This window comes from Brachyhypopomus gauderio, chromosome 14 (assembly GCF_052324685.1).
Source record: "Brachyhypopomus gauderio isolate BG-103 chromosome 14, BGAUD_0.2, whole genome shotgun sequence".
NCBI classification, from domain to species: Eukaryota; Metazoa; Chordata; class Actinopteri; order Gymnotiformes; family Hypopomidae; genus Brachyhypopomus; species Brachyhypopomus gauderio.
The window spans coordinates 23,248,608-23,269,907 of NC_135224.1; the positions used below are offsets into that span (position 1 = coordinate 23,248,608).

At 47.5% G+C, this 21,300-nt stretch overlaps 1 protein-coding gene and 1 long non-coding RNA gene across 2 annotated transcripts in view; both read left to right on the top strand.

Moving 5' to 3' along the window:
* Nucleotides 1-21,300, top strand: part of LOC143474809 (plexin domain-containing protein 2-like) — a 118,136-nt gene that overhangs the window by 77,390 nt on the left and 19,446 nt on the right. Inside the window, exons 5-9 of the mRNA XM_076972423.1 lie at nt 4,045-4,167; nt 5,407-5,525; nt 8,286-8,385; nt 20,059-20,154; nt 20,537-20,618. Of these exons, the coding sequence (XP_076828538.1) occupies nt 4,045-4,167; nt 5,407-5,525; nt 8,286-8,385; nt 20,059-20,154; nt 20,537-20,618 (520 nt within the window). The remainder of the gene's footprint in view (nt 1-4,044; nt 4,168-5,406; nt 5,526-8,285; nt 8,386-20,058; nt 20,155-20,536; nt 20,619-21,300) is intronic.
* LOC143474810 (uncharacterized) lies at nt 11,487-13,914 on the top strand. Its single transcript, XR_013120862.1, has 2 exons — nt 11,487-13,348; nt 13,553-13,914. It is a non-coding gene; the product is annotated as an uncharacterized LOC143474810 (long non-coding RNA).

Here is a 21,300-nt window from a genome sequence, read left to right on the forward strand (position 1 = left end):
TAATCATATAACCACTTTGACTCACCACATCTGGAACGTCTCTGATTGGTCTGGATGCTCAGGGCCAACACCCAAAAGATTTGTTAGAAGGTTCATTTGCATATTGCTCTATTCAGTAGTCTCAGAATTGCAGGTTTTATAATAACAGTAAAATAACAACATATCTTGCACAGCATAGAGGAACCTGTGGGAGGAAACTACTCTCACGTATTATTGTACACGGTTTGTCATTCAGGTCATGATAAATGACATGACTGAATTGTGAATGATCGCTAAACCACATGACCAGTGGTCAGGAGTTGTCAGATCAGCCACGTTTTAGAGCATTCAACAGCTCATGGGTTCATTTGCATGTTTTATTTAACATACAAACGGGGGTTTTATTAGTTTAGCCCTTTAAAGAGTGTTGTTTAATGTGTGCATAGACAAATGAGAAGAAATACAGGACTTGCTGCTCTCTTGGTTAACAAGGTTCATTAGTTGGTCAAGCAGATTTCTAATGTTTACTTTTATTCGGGTGGTTCAAGGAGGAGACACCAGGCAAACCTGGGAGGAGTTGGAGCTGAGTGAGAAGAAACTTCAGATTAGCTCCAACCAGGGCACTGTGTGTGTGTGTGTGTGTGTGTGTGTGTGTGTGTGTGTGTGTGTTCTATCAGTTCTGTTCCTTCCTGCTGCTGTTGTCCTAATTCCAGACCACGCCCCCATGAGATGTTTTTGGGTTGGCTGTCAACACTGAGCTCTCTCTGTCTTGTGTTTGTTTGTGTGAATGGGGAAAAATAGAACCAGATGGAGCTGGGAAGATTAAACAGAGGAGCACAGCAGGGAGAGGGTGGAGGAGGAGGACAGAGAGAGGGTGGAGGAGCACGGTGGGGAGAGGGTGGAGGAGGAGGACAGAGAGAGGGTGGAGGAGCACGGTGGGGAGAGGGTGGAGGAGGAGGACGGAGAGAGGGTGGAGGAGCACGTTGGGGAGGGGGTGGAGCAGCATGGTGGGGAGAGGGTGGAGGAGGAGGATGGAGAGTGGGTGAAGGAGCACGGTGGAGAGAGGGTGGAGGAGCACGTTGGGGAGGGGGTGGAGGAGGAGGACAGAGAGAGGGTGAAGGAGCACGGTGGGGAGAGGGTGGAGGAGGAGGACGGAGAGAGGGTGGAGGAGCACGTTGGGGAGAGGGTGGAGGAGGAGGACAGAGAGAGGGTGAAGGAGCACGGTGGGGAGAGGGTGGAGGAGGAGGACGGAGAGAGGGTGGAGGAGGAGGACGGAGAGAGGGTGGAGGAGCACGTTGGGGAGAGGGTGGAGGAGGAGGACGGAGAGTGGGTGGAGGAGCACGGTGGAGAGAGGGTGGAGGAGCACGGTGGGGAGAGGGTGGAGGAGGAGGATGGAGAGAGGGTGAAGGAGCACGGTGGAGAGAGGGTGGAGGAGCACGGTGGGGAGAGGGTGGAGGAGGAGGACAGAGAGAGGGTGGAGGAGGACGGTGGGGAGAGGGTGGAGGAGGAGGACAGAGAGAGGGTGGAGGAGGACGGTGGGGAGAGGGTGGAGGAGCACGGTGGGGAGAGGGTGGAGGAGGAGGACAGAGAGAGGGTGGAGGAGGAGGACGGAGAGAGGGTGGAGGAGGACGGTGGGGAGAGGGTGGAGGAGGAGGAGGACAGAGAGTGGGTGGAGGAGGTGCTGCCTGGCATTGTGTAAACACTTCTGAACAAGTGATGTGGAGAAGACCGTGCTGAAACACAAACTGAGTAAAGGCATAGATGGAAACACAATAGCATCCACCACCTCCAACATCTCCCTATCTGTTCCCTACCTCATCACCACCTTGCAATTCCCAGAAGCCCTTGCACTTTATTGCAGTTGTAGTCTGTAAACTGTGAGGGTTATGGAGAGGCTGTTCTCAGATCAAAGTAATCCATTTGGACCAAAGTTCAGAAGACAGCGCATGAATGTGGACCTTCTGGATGACGGTCTTTTGGACCGTGGACAGGTCTGCATTATCATGCCGGCTGTTGTTGCTTCACTTGAGAAGACGAAGCACGCCTGAAGCGACGAGGGTGAAGATGGATGTTTCTCTGTCCCATGTCTGCTGCTCCACCAGACTTCTGAGGACAGAACAGAACGTGTGTGGGCGAAAACATACAAGTGCAGGCAACAGGACAAATGCCCACCCGTAGAGAACGTATGTGCATATAGTCAAGGCCTCCGTGTGTGTGTGTGTGTGTGTGTGTGTGTGTGTGTGTGTGTGTGTGTGTGTGTGTGTGTGTGTGCGTGCGTGCGTGCGTGCGTGCGTGCGTGCATGCGTGTGTGTGTGTGTGTGTGTGTGTGTGCGTGAGAGAGAGAGAGAGAGAGAGATAACCAGCTGAGAGTAGACAGAATACCTGAGTCTGCCAATGTTTTTTATAGTTTTCCTCCTCTCTCTTTTGGTCAGACGAGTGACTGATAGGACAGTGTTCTTTGTTTTGACTGTGTGTGATTGTGTGTGAATTTGCGTGCATCAAGTTACGAAATGTTGCCATGATGTTGCCTAGCCAGTATTTACATGTTGCTTCATTGTTTTTCCCAGCCTAAATCACACTCTTTCTTTAACAGCATATGGTGCGTATAAATCACGTTATTCTCGTGGGTTTGACAATGTGAGTGTAAGCTATCAGCATGACATGGCCTCTAGCGCTGCAGCTGCCTCTGTGGGCTTCCGGACATTTCCGTGCACGGCTGACATCACTCCCAGAGTCCTCAGGTCACGTTTGACCACTAGGCAGATGATCCTCTCATTCTTTCCCAGAAATCGGTTTCATTGGGTTGCCGTATTAACACATGATTGGGTCCTTGGTGCGCTTGGGAGGTTCTCAAGTCATGCATCTAAACATGTGGAAAAAAGAAAGAAAAGGGAAAAGAAAAGAAATGTTCTTTGGAGAACAAGAAAAAAAAATCCTAAATCATTAGTGAGGAATCTCCAAAATGCGATTTTGCTGTTTATAGAACAAACCTTATGTCTTTTGGCATGCCGGCATATACTGTACATAGATATAATTGAATATATCTCCTTCGTATGGGTGGGTGGGTGTGCATGCCTATCTGTGTGTAACTAAATGACTCTGGTAATTTTCCGGAATGCGGTGCGCGAGTTTTCATGGTTAATTAGTGAATCACGAGGGAGGCGGGCCAAGACTCCATCTGGTGGGACGGAGAGCGGAGAGGCAGAGACGCAGCAGGTGGCCGGGACTTCTACGTCCTTCTGTCCTCGTGTCTCCCCCAGAGGTGGGAGTGGCCCACACAGCTGAATCTTCTCTGAGCAGCAGGTCCACCTGCGGATCTGGGGTGGGTTTCCCGAAACGTTCGTAGCGCTAAGTACTTCTTAACCTTCTTACGAGTTTACGAAGTACTTAGCGCTACAAACGTTTCGGGAAACCCACCCCTGTATGGTACAGTTGCTCTGCCTACGGTGGTCATTTTGAATCATGTTTAATTGTTAATCATTCATGGTCTCTTGACGCTCTTTGAAACACCATGCAGTACAGCCTTTATCATTAATAGTAGTAGTGGTGTCATTATTATTACTAATATTATTATTATCATTAGATGGGGTGATGTATTGCATGAATTGGAGAAGCTCCTCATAACCTCCTTTTTTAAGTTCCTCTAGACGTTCCTGTAGTCCAGTCAAGGGTGAGGAGCTGAAGAGCGGCGTCACCATGTCTGTAGTGACACCTACACATTTCTAAGTTTGCTCCATTTGTTTGAGAGGCCTCGGGCCCAACTGCCCATTTGCACGAGTGATTTCACTTCCAATTGCCCGTGTGACTCTGTCTGCTGTACAGAGAGACACAGCAGTACACAACACTTAGAAAAGCCCTGCAGACAGCCTGTGACAAACGAGGGGGGGGGGGGGTCTGTCCTTCTAAATGTTCATTTCTGACAGCTCTGGGAAGCTCAAGATGGGAGTGAAGGGATTAGACTTATTATTTTTGTCGTTGTGCTGTTTGTTGTTTTATCAAGTCGGGAGTGAAATGTTAGGTATCTTATTTGAGTGTGTTTTGTGCTTCTGTGTGTTTGCATTGCAGGATTCATTTATACAGGAGATGTGGTTCACAGAATGCTGACGGCCACGCAGTACATCGCCCCCCTCATGGCGAACTTTGACCCCAGTCTGTCCCGCAATTCAACAGTCATTTACTTTGACAATGGTAAGAGCCGTGGGCTACTGGTTATGACATCTAAGGAGGTATGTGGTAGTATAAGGAGGTGAGGGGAGGTGAAGGGAGGTGAGGGAGGTGAGAGGAGGTGAGGGGAGGTGAAGGGAGGTGAGAGGAGGTGAGAGGAGGTGAAGGGAGGTGAGAGGAGGTGAGAGGAGGTGGGGAGGTGAAAGGAGGTGAGAGGAGGTGAGAGGAGGTGGGGAGGTGAAAGGAGGTGAGGGGAGGTGAAGGGAGGTGAGGGAGGTGAGAGGAGGTGAGGGGAGGTGAAGGGAGGTGAGAGGAGGTGAAGGGAGGTGAGGGGAGGTGAGGGAGGTGAGGGAGGTGAGAGGAGGTGAGGGGAGGTGAAGGGAGGTGAGAGGAGGTGAAGGGAGGTGAGGGGAGGTGAGGGAGGTGAGGGAGGTGGGGAGGTGAGAGGAGGTGAGGGGAGGTGAGGAGGTGAGAGGAGGTGAGGGGAGGTGAGGGGAGGTGAGGGAGGTGAGGGGAGGTGAGAGGAGGTGAGGGGAGGTGAGAGGAGGTGAGGGGAGGTGAGGGAGGTGAGGGAGGTGAGGAGGTGAGAGGAGGTGAGGGAGGTGAGGGGAGGTGAGGGGAGGTGAGGGGAGGTGAGGAGGAGAGATTTTTGATGAATTACAATTTATTATTAAAACATACAATTTATAGTGAAAACATGCTAATGCACATGAGGTCACCTAGACTTTGAGCACAGCACTACGGTTGCCAGGTTCTGCCATCACCCACCTTTGCTTTTATCTGTGGGCTGCGAGAGTTTACCAAGAATAACGAGTAAGAACTGAGGAAGGACATGCGATCCTGAGGACGAAAGCAGCGTACGGGTCAGGAAGGCAAAGATCGCCCCGGGTCAGCGCTGGCATGCAGGAGGTCGGCCCTTGGCATGGCTGAAGATCCATGTCAGGATCCAGAGGGCATCAAAACAGTACCCTGCAGCAGGGGTCGGAGGTCGTGGAGATGAAGGATGTATGAGGCTGAGGCACACGTCCCCTCTGACACGAGGCGAGGGCCCTGTGGTGTCAGGGTTTCAGCCCTGTTGGGGTGGGCGTCTGGGGGCTGTTCACAGTATGACAGCAGCAGAGGAATTCATATTAGTGAAAAAGGTGAATTCCTGGTGTAAAGTTTATGCTGTAGTATGGTAATTCTGTGTGTGTGTGTGTGTGTGTGTGTGTGTGTGTGCGTGCGTGCGTGCGTGCGTGCGTGCGTGCGTGTGTGTGGTTTAAGGCACTGCCCTGGTGGTCCAGTGGGATCACGTTCACCTCCAGGACTCGTTCAATCTGGGCAGCTTCACTTTTCAAGCCACTCTGCACATCGACGGCCGAATCGTCTTCGCCTACAAGGAGGTCCATCACTTTGTCTTCATTACCCTGTGTTAACAGTGCTGTGTTTTCTGTTCATATACCTTCTCCCTCTATTACGCAGGCTTCTTTCTTCTCTTTCACCATATCAAATGCAGCATCTGTCTTCTTTTAAAAGGCTGGTTTTGTTTTAGTTTCTTTTTCAAGCATACAGCAAGTAAAATAATTATTGAACACATCACAAATTTTCTAAGTAAATATATTTCTAAACTTGACATGAAATCCTCACCAGATGTCGGTAACAACCCATCCAATCCACACATGCAAAGAAATCAAAAATAGATGTCCATGAATTATGTGTAATAAAGACAAATGACACAGGGTGAAAGGAGGAGCTAAAGGCATGAAAACTCATGACATCAGCTGAAACCTATCAGTCATTACACATCAATCCTGCCACTTGGTACAAATTTATATTAACTGGTTCAGTCGTCTTACTGATGGCCTATAAAAACACGTCTCATTACCAAAGTATCACACAAGAAACATCTCATGATGGGTAAAACTAGTGAGCTCTCTGAAGATCAACGCAACCTTATTGTTGCAAAACATTCTGATAGCACAGATTATAAGAGAATTTCAAAACTACCGATGGTTCCAGTGAGCACTGTTAAGGCCATAATTCAGGAATGGAAAGAACTTCATTTCATCATAAACTGGCCACGACCAGGTGCTCCCTGCAAGATTACAGACAGAAGAGTGAAAATAATTATCCAAGAGCCAAGAACCACTTGTGGATAGCTACAGAAAGATTTGTAATCAGCAGATACATGCACTCAACCGCCATGGCCTGTGTGTATGCTGCCCATTGCTAAAGAAAAAGCACATTTGCTAAACAACTTGTGAAATACTGGGAGAATATAGTCTGGGCAGATGAGACCAAAATGTAGTTCTTTGGAAGCCTGTATATCAGCCCAAGATCTGAGCATGCAGCATGCAGCACTGGCACGCTACATAGAACTGAAAGGAAGGACACGTGCCGATATTCTAGATGAAAATGTGCTGTCATCTTCCAGGATGATGAAGATGAAACGAGGATGGACATTTCAGCAGGACAATGATCCCAAAGTTTACAGGGGTGGTGATAGTTTACGGGGTGGTGATAGTGTACGGGGTGGTGATAGTGTACGGGGGTGGTGATAGTTTACGGGGGAGGTGATAGTGTACGGGGTGGTGATAGTGTACGGGGTGGTGATAGTGTACGGGGGTGGTGATAGTGTACGGGGGTGGTGATAGTTTACGGGGGTGGTGATAGTGTACGGGGGTGGTGATAGTTTATGGGGGTGGTAATAGTGTACGGGGGTGGTGATAGTTTATGGGGGTGGTGATAGTGTACAGGGGTGGTGATAGTTTATGGGGGTGGTGATAGTGTACGGGGGTGGTGATAGTTTATGGGGGTGGTGATAGTGTACGGGGGTGGTGATAGTTTATGGGGGTGGTGATAGTGTACGGGAGTGGTGATAGTGTACGGGGGTGGTGATAGTGTACGGGGGTGGTGATAGTTTACGGGGGTGGTGATAGTGTACGGGGGTGGTGATAGTTTACGGGGGTGGTTGACCAGTGCATGACACTACTGCGCTATACAGGAGGCATCTTGAAACTTCTGTATGAAGCATTTCAGTAAGCATGTTCAATATCTCATTCCTCATTTTTCACATTTATGGACATCTATGTTTAATTTCTTTGCATGTGTGGATTGGAGGGGTTGTGACGACATCTGGTGAGAATTTCATGTCTTCAGCACCTTTAGAAATATGTTTACTTATAAATATATTACTACTGATCTGGTGGATTTAACACTTATTCTACCCGCTGTATCTGTTGATCCTTCTTTCTGGTTTCCTGGCTTGTTCACTGCCTTCTCCCCCTCCTTCTCTCCCTCTCTCTCTCTCTCTCTCCTCCCCTCACTCTATCTCTCTCTTTCTCCCTCTCTTCTTCCCTTCATTCCAGTATAGCTCTGTGTCTCCCATTTCCTTCCCCCATTTCTCTCCTTCAGTCTCTAATTACAAATTTTTCTCAGTAATGGCCGGTGAGGTAATAAAAATAATGTGGCCTGTCTCCCCCTGACATGACACCGCCCTGCCTGCTCATTTCATTTCTCTCTGATTAACAAGGCTCCTGCAGATTTGTCTACATCAGCCCATGATCCACCATGTTGTCACTCCGCCAGCGTTCAAAGCACTCTCCATGTGGGGGCGCTATATTTTTATTAGACGTTGTGAAAACATTGGCTGGGTCACTTTTGACCCAAAAAAGAAAAAGGAGAAAAAAAGCTGCTGTTTTGACAGAATACTCTCAAACCTGGATTTCGCTAGGTAGTATTAAATTCAGAACTTTAGTACTGCCAAGATCTAAAGTGCCAAGTCTAAAGTGTCTTTTTAAGGGGGGATAAATAATTTATTTAATAAATCTGAAACATATTCAGCATAATGATTCAGCAAATGGTTTGCGGTCTAGATTCGTGTCTTCTATCTGTTAGCCTGTCCCCTGGCAGAGTTCATTCACAACCCTGATCTCACTCGTCTGATCAAGGTCGTTGGAAACACCTGAATAACAAAGTCTGGGGTGTTACGTTAGGGCAGGAGGTTCAGGCACTCATCCCTGGCTACAGAGAAATGGTGCCATCAACATTCAGCTTCGAACATCAACACCGCCAGTACATCTACACAATAATGTACTCCTTGTTATAATATGTGGGTTCAAACCATCAATTTGGAGTGTTTACCGGTTGTGCTCCCTCCTTAGGTTCCCATCCAGATTGCCAAGATCAGCTCCATCAACCATCCGGTGAAGGTGGGGCTGTCCGACGCCTTCGTGGTGGTACACAGGATCCAGCAGATTCCCAGTAAGTCCTGCTTTCTCCAGAACCCTCTGGCCGAACTCCACCCCCTGGCCACCTTTGTGAACAGCAGGGACACCGGAGACTGCTTACATCTTGCATAACGTCCATGGAAAACAAGCGATGAAATGACAGCTAATAAATTGACGAGTGCCCGGGCTTTAGAAACTGAGGGTTATGACGACTACAAATTTTTAAACTAATGATGTGATGACTTTTAACATCCATCACGTTAGCAAACACCTGTTTTACAGAACGTTCATGCAAGAATGTGCATTACTGCATTTGACTAAAATAAATATTATGTGAATAAATATTACACAACTAATATTAATGATTCCCCAAGTCATACTGAAAATCCATCACAAGAGAAGCATTCAGTAAGACAATTAATACAGCATTGTTTCCTACATAAATGCAAGGACAGTTGTCTGAACAAACGTTGTGAATTTTTTAGACAATAATTAGCTGTATACTAATTATTATGTACACTTTGAACATGTTACAGGGGAACTCAGTTGTTCTGTGTTTTGTTCAGAAAGCAATTGGCAACTCAACATTTGAAACTTGCATGCCGACTTCCCACTGCTGAACGCTCTGGGCACACAGTATGAGCTCCTTACAGTTGACTGGTTTTTAAAAAAATATTTCTGAACAGACTGAATATTTTAGCCTGCAGATGGAGCCTTTATTTTTAAAGCCCATCACCAAAGCGGACTTATTTTATCTTCCAAGACAATAGATGCTAAGTTCTCAGCGAATTTTTGCAGAGCACACAGACTCAGAAGAGCTCAAAATTAGCTGTGCGGTGCACACAGTGCTTGTTGTCGCAAATCCTGGTGTAACATTCCTGCTTCTGACTGAAGTTGTCTTCACAGTTCAAAATGTGTTGACTTGCCATCATCTCCTTTGTTGAAGTCGAATGTGCTACCCCACTCTGTCCAGTTCAGGTGTCCCCCTCTGTCCCCCTCTGTCCCCCTCTGTCCCCCTCTGTCCTCCTTACAGCCCTCATAGGCTGGCATCACCAAAGACCTTTCATTCTTCATGTTTTTGTAATTACCCACATGGACTGTGAACTTAGACGTGGTTTTCAGGAGTCCAGACGCTCCACCCTGGTGTGTTATTACTGTCATTATTGTTTATCTAATGCTGTGCGGTGTAGTAAAATCAGATCTGTTACATGGGGGCTTTTTAAGTGTTGGGTCAGGAGAGTCTGGCAGACATGAAACTGCACTCTGGAGAGCACTGCCCACCTTAGTATGTCAAGCAGTGCAAAGTGTTGTTTGCTTTAATGCTTGCGTAACTGGCATGCGAAACTATAAAAATATTCAGAGGAATATTTACAATGTTTTTGACTTGCTGGGCCAAACAAGTTAATACTAGCTAATGTATGCGAATTGTCTGGAGTAATTTGACATTCACCCAGCAGCGCACTGAGGAGGTCGTTTCTGTTTGTGGAGTCGAGGGGTGTCTGAGGAGAGGCGGCCTGTATTACCGCTAACGAACTTCAAACTGCGACGTTGCGGCGATGACAGAGCCGTCCTGCAGAGCCGCCCACCCTCTGGTTAGAGCGCCGTCTGGCCCTCCGTCACAATGGGTGGAGAGGTGGAGGAGTGAGGCACGTCACGACGGGTGGAGAGGTGGAGGAGTGAGGCACGTCACGACGGGTGGAGAGGTGGAGGAGTGAGGCACGTCACGACGGGTGGAGATGTGGAGGAGTGAGGCACGTCACGACGGGTGGAGAGGTGGAGGAGTGAGGCACGTCACGATGGGTGGAGAGGTGGAGGAGTGAGGCAGTGCTGAGAACTCCACCACTGCTGCTTCATCCAAAGCCAGCAGCAACGTGTCAGGAATGACGTTAATACACAGCTCAGCTTAAGCGTTGTTCTAATAGCACTGTTCCCTGTTCATATTCACTACTGTGTTTTTGTAAAGTGATGTTTTTTTACTTATTTCATTATTATTCATTTAAGAGTTCTGCAGTACCTAATAAGTGTGTTTTTTTTATTTTGTGAAGTTACCTGAAGGTGTTTTTTAATCGTCTTCTTCTGTCTTTTTTAATGTTTGCCATTGAGGGTGCAGGGCGTTGGAGTCTCTCGAGCCCCCTCAGCCGTCTGTCTTTTAACAGACATGATGCTTTGATGGTGAGGTAACGTCTAGCTCAGTAGGAGGTGAGCTGTGCTCCTTCAGGAAGAGCAGTTAACTAAAACCACGTCTGGGTAAGGGCAAGACGTGAGAGGCTACACTGCCACCGCCACCAGAATGCTGTGCATCGAACATTTGGCATTTACGGAAGTGGTTGGTTCTGATATCACGCGTACATGTGTGCGTGCATATGCTTGTGTTGTCAGCGAGGAAAGGGCAGCATCTTCATCTTTTGACCTCAATCTGTCTCCTGGATTGTGACAATAATGAGAGAGAGAGAAGAGAGAAGGAGGAGAGAGAAAGAGGAGAGGTTTAGTTAGAGGGTGAAAGACTGACGATGCATCAGAATTTGATGGAAAGATGGAGAGACACACAGCTGTTGTTTGCTGTTACCAATTAAAGCTTTGAAACTGATTAGACACCTAACAGAATCAGGATTAAATGCACACACACACACACACACACACACACACACACACACACACACAAACACACACACACACACATACACACACACACACACACACACACACACACACACACACACACACACACACACACACACACACACCTGCAGGCAGAATGCCAGCATCCTGCAGAGAAGCCTTGTTACGCCTCACAGACTGACCAGGTAATTAGCTACAGGAAAGGCTTTTAACCCTCTGAACATCTGTGACTGAACAGAACAGAATTGCCTGCCCTAAAGCTCTCAAAGTAGCACGTCCTCCTACACCAGAAACCCCCCCCCCTCCACATCCACCTGCACAACCACATACCCACATCCACTTACACCAGAACCCCCCATATCTACCTACACCAGAACCCCCCCACATCTACCTACACCAGAACCCCCCTGCATCCACCTGCACAACCACATACCCACATCCACTTACACCAGAACCCCCAACTCACATCTACCTACACCAGAACCCCACCACATCTACCTACACCAGAACCCCCCCCCCCCATATCTACCTACACCAGAACCCCACCACATCTACCTACACCAGAACCCCCCCCCCCCCCATATCTACTTACACCCAGGGTTCCCACGGGTCCTTGAAATCCTTGAAAGTTTGTGAATCTGAAAAAATAAGTTCAAGGCCCTAGAAAGTTTTTGAAAACAGGCATAAAAGACAGCCGTCCTTGAAGGTCCTTGAATATTTTGGGGGGTTTCAATTTCACATGGATGAAGACCGCAGCCAAGGAATAATAGGGCACAGTTGGTAGGAAGTCAATATTTACAAAAGATTGCTATGAAAAAGATTGTGATAATGTTTTAAATTTCTCATCCTTTGTTGAAAAATATGATCTGATATGATAGTTGTTATAAAGATTTTAAGAAAGTCTGCAAAGTGATTCCTTTAGCATTAATTCAATTAATCAAAAATGTCATTTTATATTCAGAGTTGACTGTTTCGATGCCCATGTTAAAAGTGAATGACTAACTTAGTTGACTTCAAGTGTAATAACCAGATTATCACTGTCACGGTACGGCGGCCCCCTACTGGTCGCCCCCGTCTACAGCAGCAGCTTGTCCTGTGGGTGTGGCATTGTGTTCGTCCCTCGGGTGGGCGGAGCCCGCGATCCGTCTCACCTGAGGGTCGTTTGTTCGTCTATATATGTCTTGTCTTTGTACCAGTTGACCGCTGGTTATTATATCCTTAATTCGGACCAGTTCACGGGTTTTGGTTTGCGCACTTTACATATTAAACCATCCTATTTCCCTGAGACTTGGCGTGATCGCTTCCATTTATTTTCGCTCACCCTACCCGTCACAGAATAACCAGCCACTTTCGGAAGCCGCCAGTCTCCTTTGCTTTTTCCTTCGTTCGTGGTCATGTCTCATGGTAAGTGTTTGTCTGCGTGGTGTTTTGTTTGAAGAGCTCCGCCGTGCTTTTGTGTTGTGTGTGTGTGTAGCACGGTGAGGACCAGGGCAGTCTGCCCTGAGACAGCTCTTCATGTCCGTTGTTTGTCTGTCTGAAGAGTTTCGCCATGCGTTTGTTTTGTGTGTTGCACGACGAGGACCAGGGCGTCTTCCCTGTATACTCTTCATGTTTTGTGTGGGTGAAGTGTACGTGTGAATGGGCGTGTGGACCAGTGTGCGTGCTCGTGGTGTTATATGTTTAGTGTTTCGTGTGTGACGCGGGTGCCGCTCGTCACTGTCGCTTCGCTCCCCTGTTGTCTTGTGTTTTGTGTGGGGGAGCGACTGCGAACCTGAGCGGCACGTCACAAAATTACCGAGCGCGCATGTAAGAGTCCCATTCGTTCATTGTTTGTACACTGTTTTTTGTTTGTCTAGTCTTTGCATGTGTGTGTTGTTCTCGCGTGTTTGTGGTTTTGTTGCTTGTAATTCCACGCATGCTCCTCCCCTTAAGTGTGTGTTTGGGGGAGGACCGGCTGTGGTCCCGTGCCACGGGGAGTGGCACGGAGGGCGTCGCTCCCGAGGGAGGCCCTGACCAGGTAAGTGGGGGGTTCTCCTGAGTTAGGATGGTGACCCCTCCCCCCTGGAGGGGGGATCAGGGTAGTGCGCGTTTGTGTTCTGTGTTGGTGTGTGTGGGTGTGTGTGTGCATTTGTGTTTTATGTGCAGGTGCTTCTCCCTGGCGGTGAATTGTGGCGTTCCTGGGCCTTGTGGGGGTCTCCACCTGGCAGGAGCCCCCTTATGTTGTGGGGTGACCGGAGCCCGGTCTTAAAGAGCCCCTCCCTAGAGGGCTGGGGCCCCCGGATGTTTGGGGACCATGGGGCTCCGGTCTGAAGAGCTCCTGCACAGGACGGAGACCCTTCCACGGGGTCCTGGGGGTGACGTAGCCACGCCCCAGGGAGGTAACCTGCACACACATACCCCCGGACGGACAAGGAGCCGTGGCCCGTCGTCCTCGCACCTGTGGGGCTATGCGGCTTAAGGCCGGTTAGGGCGTGAGGGCCCTGTGACCGACCGGGGCGTGGTTTTGTCTTGTTGACGGCCCAGTCAGTCCAGGGTCCCGCCCAGGTAGGCGAGCTAACCTGTGTTTGTGTTTTGTGTTTCAGCTCCGGGACTACAGGGGGTGTGTCCCTTGTCCCTGCCTGCCTGCCCCTTTGTTTTGTGTGCTGCTGCTGTAGGCCGCACAGCCGGTGGAGGGGAGTGCGGCTTGGAGGGGGGATCTGTCACGGTACGGCGGCCCCCTACTGGTCGCCCCCGTCTACAGCAGCAGCTTGTCCTGTGGGTGTGGCATTGTGTTCGTCCCTCGGGTGGGCGGAGCCCGCGATCCGTCTCACCTGAGGGTCGTTTGTTCGTCTATATATGTCTTGTCTTTGTACCAGTTGACCGCTGGTTATTATATCCTTAATTCGGATCAGTTCACGGGTTTTGGTTTGCGCACTTTACATATTAAACCATCCTATTTCCCTGAGACTTGGCGTGATCGCTTCCATTTATTTTCGCTCACCCTACCCGTCACAATCACTGATGGTATGAGACAAAAGATGTAATAGAGATTCTTTCAAGAAATACATATTATAAAACCACAATGGCTTGTCAAATGGCCCATATCTTCTAAAGCAGGGGTACTCAACTGGCGGACCGCGGTCCGGATCCGGACCCGAACGCAGTCCTGTCCGGACCCAATCTCATTCCTGATTAACTGGATGCGGACCAAAACAAAACCGTAGCATATATTTCAGGGCTATTGAAAAAAACACTTCGTCACGAGTGTTACGTTCGCCAACCCCCCCCCCCCACCCCCACCCCGCACAACAACTTACGTTCGCCACCCCCGCCGCACCGGACCTCAGGTCACAGGTATCTGCCAAAATTGGACCGCGGACAAATTTAGTTGAGTACACCTGTTCTAAAGTAAAAGAGATTCATTTCAAAATAATAAATAGGGTATTAAATAAGATATATCCTGTAGCAATGTTTCTTGAAAGAAGATTTAAACTTTATGTGGATTCATGTACCTTTTGTAAGTCAGAAGATGAATTGCAGGAGCATTTGTTTTCTCATGTCAACATTCACAAAGTTTTAGCATGGACACTAGAAACTCGATTAATCTCAAACTTAACATTCATTCTTTTGATACCTTTTTACTTTATGTGGAAAACTTAAGTTCGGATTTCTCTGATGCCATAAATGTAGTCGTACTTTTAGCAAAATACCACATTCACTACAGTAAGTGGAGTGGTTAAAAGCCTTCTTTTCTCTTTATGAACGAATTAAATTCATATTACTCTTCATTAAGTAGATAAAAAAACTTGGAAAATACTAGAATCATCTCACACCAGATTTCTCTAGAAATCTATAGTTCTAATCTCATATGGCTTTGCTCCTCTGTTTTATGTATGTACTGTTGTCACTTTGAGGACCCCGGCCCCTCCCTTTTGGGCATGTGTCAACGTTGTCCACGTGCTTTGTCTGCGTCAGTGGATATCTGTGGTTAGGGTTATGTCGTGTGATTAATAAGTCTCACCTGTGAATCGTCTCGTGATCACGTGGGGCTAATGTGGTTTGTCTATTTAATGTGCGCTCGCGCAGTGTCCTGTGCTCGTCGTTGTCTAAGTCTACACGTTGTGAGTGTATGCTGAGTGTTCTACGTGCGCTATTGCGCTATATCTGTGTTTTTCGTGCACATTAAACGCTAAAATAAAAGTGACGTCTATCAAGTCAGAGGGATCCGTCACAACTGTATGTGTATATGCATATGTGTATTATTGTTATTACTATTTGTCTACTGTCAATGTATCATTATTTTGCCAGCACAAGTTCATTTAAAATTATATTGATTCTACAGGGCCTATGCTGACTTTTACTTTGCAAAAGTTTGGTCATTCTTCTGTAGAGAAATTTTTGTTTGTTTGTTCAGCACCGAAAGCTGGTGTTTCCTGTATGTAGTTAACGTACACTACCGTTCAAAAGTTTGGGGTCACCTAGACAATTTTGTGTTTTCCCTGAAATCTCATACTTTTATTTATCTAATGAGTTGCAAAATGAATAGAAATATAGTCCAGACATTGACAAGGTAGAAATAATGTTTTTTTTTTTTTTTTGAAATAATTTTCTTAACAATAATTAACTTTAAACTTGGCTTTCGTCAAAAAATGCAGCAATTACAGCATTGCAGACCTTTGGCATTCTAGCTGTTAATTTGCTGAGGTAATCTGGAGAAATTTCACCCCATGCTTCCAGAAGCCGATCCAACAAGTTTGATTGGGTTGATGGGCACTTTTTTCGTACCATACGGTCAAGCTGCTCCCACAACAGTTCAATGGGGTTGAGATCTGGTGACTGCGCTGGCCACTCCATTACCGATAAAACATCGGCTGCCAACTTCTTCTCTAAATAGTTTGTGCATAATTTGGAGGTGTGCTTTGGGTCATTGTCCTGTTGCAGGATGAAATTGGCTCCAATCAAGCGCTGTCCACAGGGTATGGCATGGTGTTGCAAAATGGAGTGATAGTCTTCCTTATTCAAAATCCCTTTTACCTTGTACAAATGTCCCACTTTACCAGCACCAAAGCAACCCCAGACCATCACATTACCTCCACCATGTTTGACAGATGGTGTCAGGCACTCATCCAGCATCTTTTCAGTTGTTCTGCGTCTCACAAATGTTTGTCTGTGTGATCCAAACACCTCAAACTTTGATTCGTCTGTCCATAACACTTTTTTCCAATCTTCCTCTGTCCAATGTCTGTGTTCTTTTGCCCATATTAATCTTTTTCTTTTATTAGCCAGATATGGCTTTTTCTTTGCCACTCTGCCCTGAAGGCCAGCATCCCGGAGTCGCCTCTTCACTGTAGACGTTGACACTGGCGTTTTGCGGGTACTATTTAATGAAGCTGCCAGTTGAGGACCTGTGAGGCGTCGATTTCTCAAACTGGAGACTCTAATGTACTTGTCTTCTTGCTCAGTTGTGCAGCGGGGCCTTCCACTTCTCCTTCTACTCTGGTTAGAGCCTGTCTGTGCTCTCCTCTGAAGGGAGTAGTACACACCATTGTAGGAAATCTTCAGTTTCTTGGCAATGTCTCGTATGGAATAGACTTCATTTCTCAGAACAAGAATAGACTGTCGAGTTTCAATTGAAAGTTGTCTTTTTCTGGCCATTTTGTGAGTTTAATCGAACCAACAATTATAATGCTCCAGATTCTCAACTAGCTTAAAGGAAGGTCAGTTTTATAGCTTCTCTAATCAGCAAAACTGTTTTCAGGTGTGCTAACCTACTTGCACAAGGGTTTTCAAGGGTTTTCTAAATATCCAATAGCCTCCTTACACAGTTAGCAAACACAATGTACCATTAAAACATTGGAGTGATGGTTGTTGGAAATGGGTCTCCATACATCTATGTAGATATTGCATTAAAAACCAGACGTTTACAGCTAGAATAGTCAGTTACCACATTAATAATGTATAGAGTGTATTTTTGATGCATTTAATGTTGCATTTAATGTTGCAAAAAAAATTGAAAAAAAAACTGCTTTTCTTTTAAAAATAAGAACATTTCTAAGTGACCCCAAACTTTTGAACGGTAGTGTATGTGTAGCCGCTTTACGTGAATGTCATCTTCTCGCAGGTCAACTGCTAAATTGCCAGTCATGTTGAGTGTGAATTAAGTTTTCGTTTAATCAGTGCTTAATGTCATGCACAGTACATTTCAGGATGCATGTCTTGAAATGGCATTCGGTCTTTTGAATTTGCGTTGTATTAACATCGTTTTTTGATAACATATTCAGGGGTAAGAGTAGGTAAATGCTGGCAGGTGCAGTCCTTGAATTTGAGGAAGTTGGTCCTGGAAAGTCATTGAAAGGTCCTTGAATCTGATGTTAACCAAGGTGTGGGAACCCCACGACATCTACCTACACAACCACATACCCACATCCACTTACTCCAGAACCCCCCCCCCCCCATCTACCTACACCAGAACCCCCCCACATCTACCTACACCAGAACCCCCCCATCCTCCTACACCAGAACCCCCCCGCATCCACCTGCACAACCACATACCCACATCCACTTACACCAGAACCCCCCCCACATCTACCTACACCAGAACCCCCCCCACATCCACTTACACCAGAACCCCCCCCCCACATCTACCTACACCAGAACCCCCCCACATCTACCTACACCAGAACCCCCCTCACATCCACTTACACCAGAACCCCCCCCCACATCTACCTACACCAGAACCCCCCTCCACATCCACTTACACCAGAACCCCCCCCCCACATCTACCTACACCAGAACCCCCATATCTACCTACACCAGAACCCCCCCCCCCACATCCACTTACACCAGAACCCCCCCCCCCCACATCTACCTACACCAGAACCCCCCCACATCCACTTACACCAGAACCCCCCCCCACATCCACTTACACCAGAACCCCCCCCCACATCCACTTACACCAGAACCCCCCCTCACATCAACCTACACCAGATCCCCCCCGCCCACATCTACCTACACCAGAACCCCCATATCTACCTACACCAGAACCCCCCCACATGCACTTACACCAGAACACCCCCCCCACATCCACTTACACCAGAACCCCCCCGCCCACATCTACCTACACCTGAACCCCCATATCTACCTACACCAGAACCCCCCCCCCCATATCTACCTACACCAGAACCCCCCCCATATCTACATACACCAGAACACCCCCCCATATCTACCTACACCAGAACCCCCCCCCATATCTACATACACCAGAACACCCCCCCCCCCCACATCCACCTACACAACCACATACCTACATCCAAGTCAAGTCCAGTCAAGTCAAATTTATTTATATAGCTTTTTTCACAACACATGTTGTCACAAAGCAGCTTTACAATCGTATGGGTCCAGATCCCTAATGAACAAGCCAAAGGCGACAGTGGCAAGGAAAAACTCCCTATAATGGTGGGGATTAGGAAGAAACCTCGGGAGGACCAAGATTCAAAAGGGAACCCATCCTCCATTGGGCGACCCGTTAGCACAAGTCTGTATTTGTGGACAAAAGGTTGTTCTACAGTTATAGTTAAGGTTCAAGAGATTCTGCAGTCCAAACATCTAGCAGAAGATTGTTCTACCATCTTGGAGCCAGAACAGAGAATAGTCTTGAGGTTTGTCTTCCATGAGACTTTAAGCATAACACTTCAAGTCTCAAGCTATTCTTGAGATTTTGAGGTTTTATTTTTTGGCTTTTTAGGCAAGCATCAGTGTTTTCTATCTGATGCATGCAGCTACTGGAAGACTCTGAAGAGAACTGTGAAGAGAACGCAGCATTGGAGTGATGTGTGAACTTAGGGAGATTGAAGATCAGTCAAGCTACTGCATTCTGGATCAGATGTAGAGGTCTGATGACACATCAGAAGAAGACCCACAAGTAGTGAGTTGCAGTAGTCCAGCTTTGAGATGATTATAGACTGCACAAGCACCTGGGTAGCTTCCTGTGAAAGAAAGCATCATACTCTCTGCGTGTTGCAGAGGAGAAATCTCCTCCGGTCAGGTTTGAAACGTGTTGAGAAAGACATCGGCACGGATTACTGCGTCAATGTCCTGCTACCAAAAGTCAGACCAAAATCTGTGTTGCCTTGGTAACATACACATACACACACATACATACATACACACACACAGACACGCGCACACAGACACACACATGCACACGTACACAGACACACACGCATGTGCTCACGCGCGCACATCCCTGATGCTATGTTTGTGCGCAAATTCTGTTCCAGGTGGTTTGTGCAGGCACTAAATTATTTAACCAGTGTGAGAATAAAGGTTTGACAAATGTGAGAATACAGATGTCTAACACACTTGCATGCACACACACGCACACACACACATACACACACACATACACACACACTACTTGTTACTTGTTTCTTTACTTTGTAAAGTCATTCAATTTTCCAGATCACTGCTTGAGCTAATTCACCAACTTGTCACAAACTTCATTTATTGTGAAATTTCTTTGTAAACATGTCTGTTCAAGAAAGAAAGAGAGAGTGAAAGAATAACGAGAGAGAGAGAGAGATACGTTAATTACACTTTAGTCCCACACAATATTAAACACTAAACTGATTTTCATTCATGTCCATGCAAACCTCTCATCACCAATGTCAGTACCCCACAGTTATTGGTGCTGGCGTTCATCGTGTAACGCTTCCATGAACATGTCCGATCTCATTAAAATCTGCCCCGTCCACTTCAGGAGCATTTGGTCTCATTTCTCCTTCCATGTGCGAGGGAGACCATGTGCTGTGTGGCATGGACGAAGCCACGTGACCCTAGAAAACGTTTAACGACATGTTGCTAACGGCAGAAATGCATGGTGCCGACAGTCCAGCGGCAGACGGTACCAACGTGACATGAGAGGGGCTGTGGGCCGAGCTGAGCAGAGGATACCAGGAAATAAAGGAGAAAATGAGTGGCGGCATTCTTCCTGCCTTTAGTGTGCCTGTCACTTTTTCTTTTTCTCCTTTGCTCTCTCTGTCTGTTGTATATTTTCACTGATGGAATTTGTGGTGTGTGTTTGTGTGCGTGTATGTGTGTGTCTCTTTAGATGTCCGGAGGAAGACCATATATGAGTATCATCGTGTGGAGTTGCTCAAGACAAGAATCACAAACAGCACAGCAGTGGAGATGATGCCACTGCCTAGTAAGATAATACACTTACTCACTCACTTTCTGTCTGTCTGTCTATCTATCTATCTATCTATCTATCTATCTATCTATCTATCTATCTATCTATCTATCTATCTGCTCTCTCTCACGAACACACACAGTATTCTCCAAAAGCACATCTGCCCAGATAAATAATCCACAAATAAACACACTGTTGTCTCCAGTCTGTCAAACCAATGGCTGCTGGGCTTAAAGCGCTTTGTGCCCATTTAATAGGCTGTGAATCAGTTCTGGTCTTCATGTAATTGGAGTTCCTACTGTTTGCTTGTTACATCCTATGTGTCTGCTGCAGCAACCGTCTCTGTCTCACCCCCAACCCCTCTCCACCCCTCTCCACCCCACCTCACCCCACCCAGCCTGTCTCCAGTTCAGGAGCTGTTCCACCTGCATCACTGCACAGATCAACTTCAACTGTAGCTGGTGCCACCGACTCGGCAGGTAAGAGCTGCTGGTGTCCCTCAGCCTTGTCCACTGCCCCCCCCCCCCACCCGGGAAATTATTCAACCAGCAAGGGGAAACACAAGCCCTTTAATCTGTCTTCGAGTGTGTCCCTGTTCGCTTTCTCATGTCTTGACTTCACGCAGGCTAGGCTCTGAGGCTCACACTGTCCTGCTGAGGCTCAAACTGTCCTGCTGTCCCTTTTTGTCCCAGACATTTTCTGTCTCAGTCCATCGTTCTGTCCCCGGCGCGAGGTTGGAACGGTGCCAAGAGAATAAGCGTGCTCGCCATGAAATGCGCTGACTGAAAGCGTCTTCTTCCGTAATCTAATCTCTGACTCCATCTCCATCCATCTCGCCCTATTTTTTCTGCTCTCTCTCACTCTCTGTCGCTCTCTCGTCCTCTCTCTCTCTCTTTATCTCTCCCTGTCTTCTTCGCGTCTCTCCTGCCATTTCCCACATTTATTCTGAGCTTGCTCCTTCATGCTCTGTTGGCCTCCCACTTCTTAGCAACTGCTTTTGTTCTCTCTCCTCTCCTCCCCTCTCCTCCCTCTCTCCTCTCCTCCCTCTCTCCTCTCTCCTCCCCTCTCCTCTCCTTCCATCCCCTCTCCTCCCTCTCTCCTCTCTCCTCCCCTCTCCTCTCCCCTTTTCTCTTCCCCATTGCTCTTCCCTTCTCCTCCCTT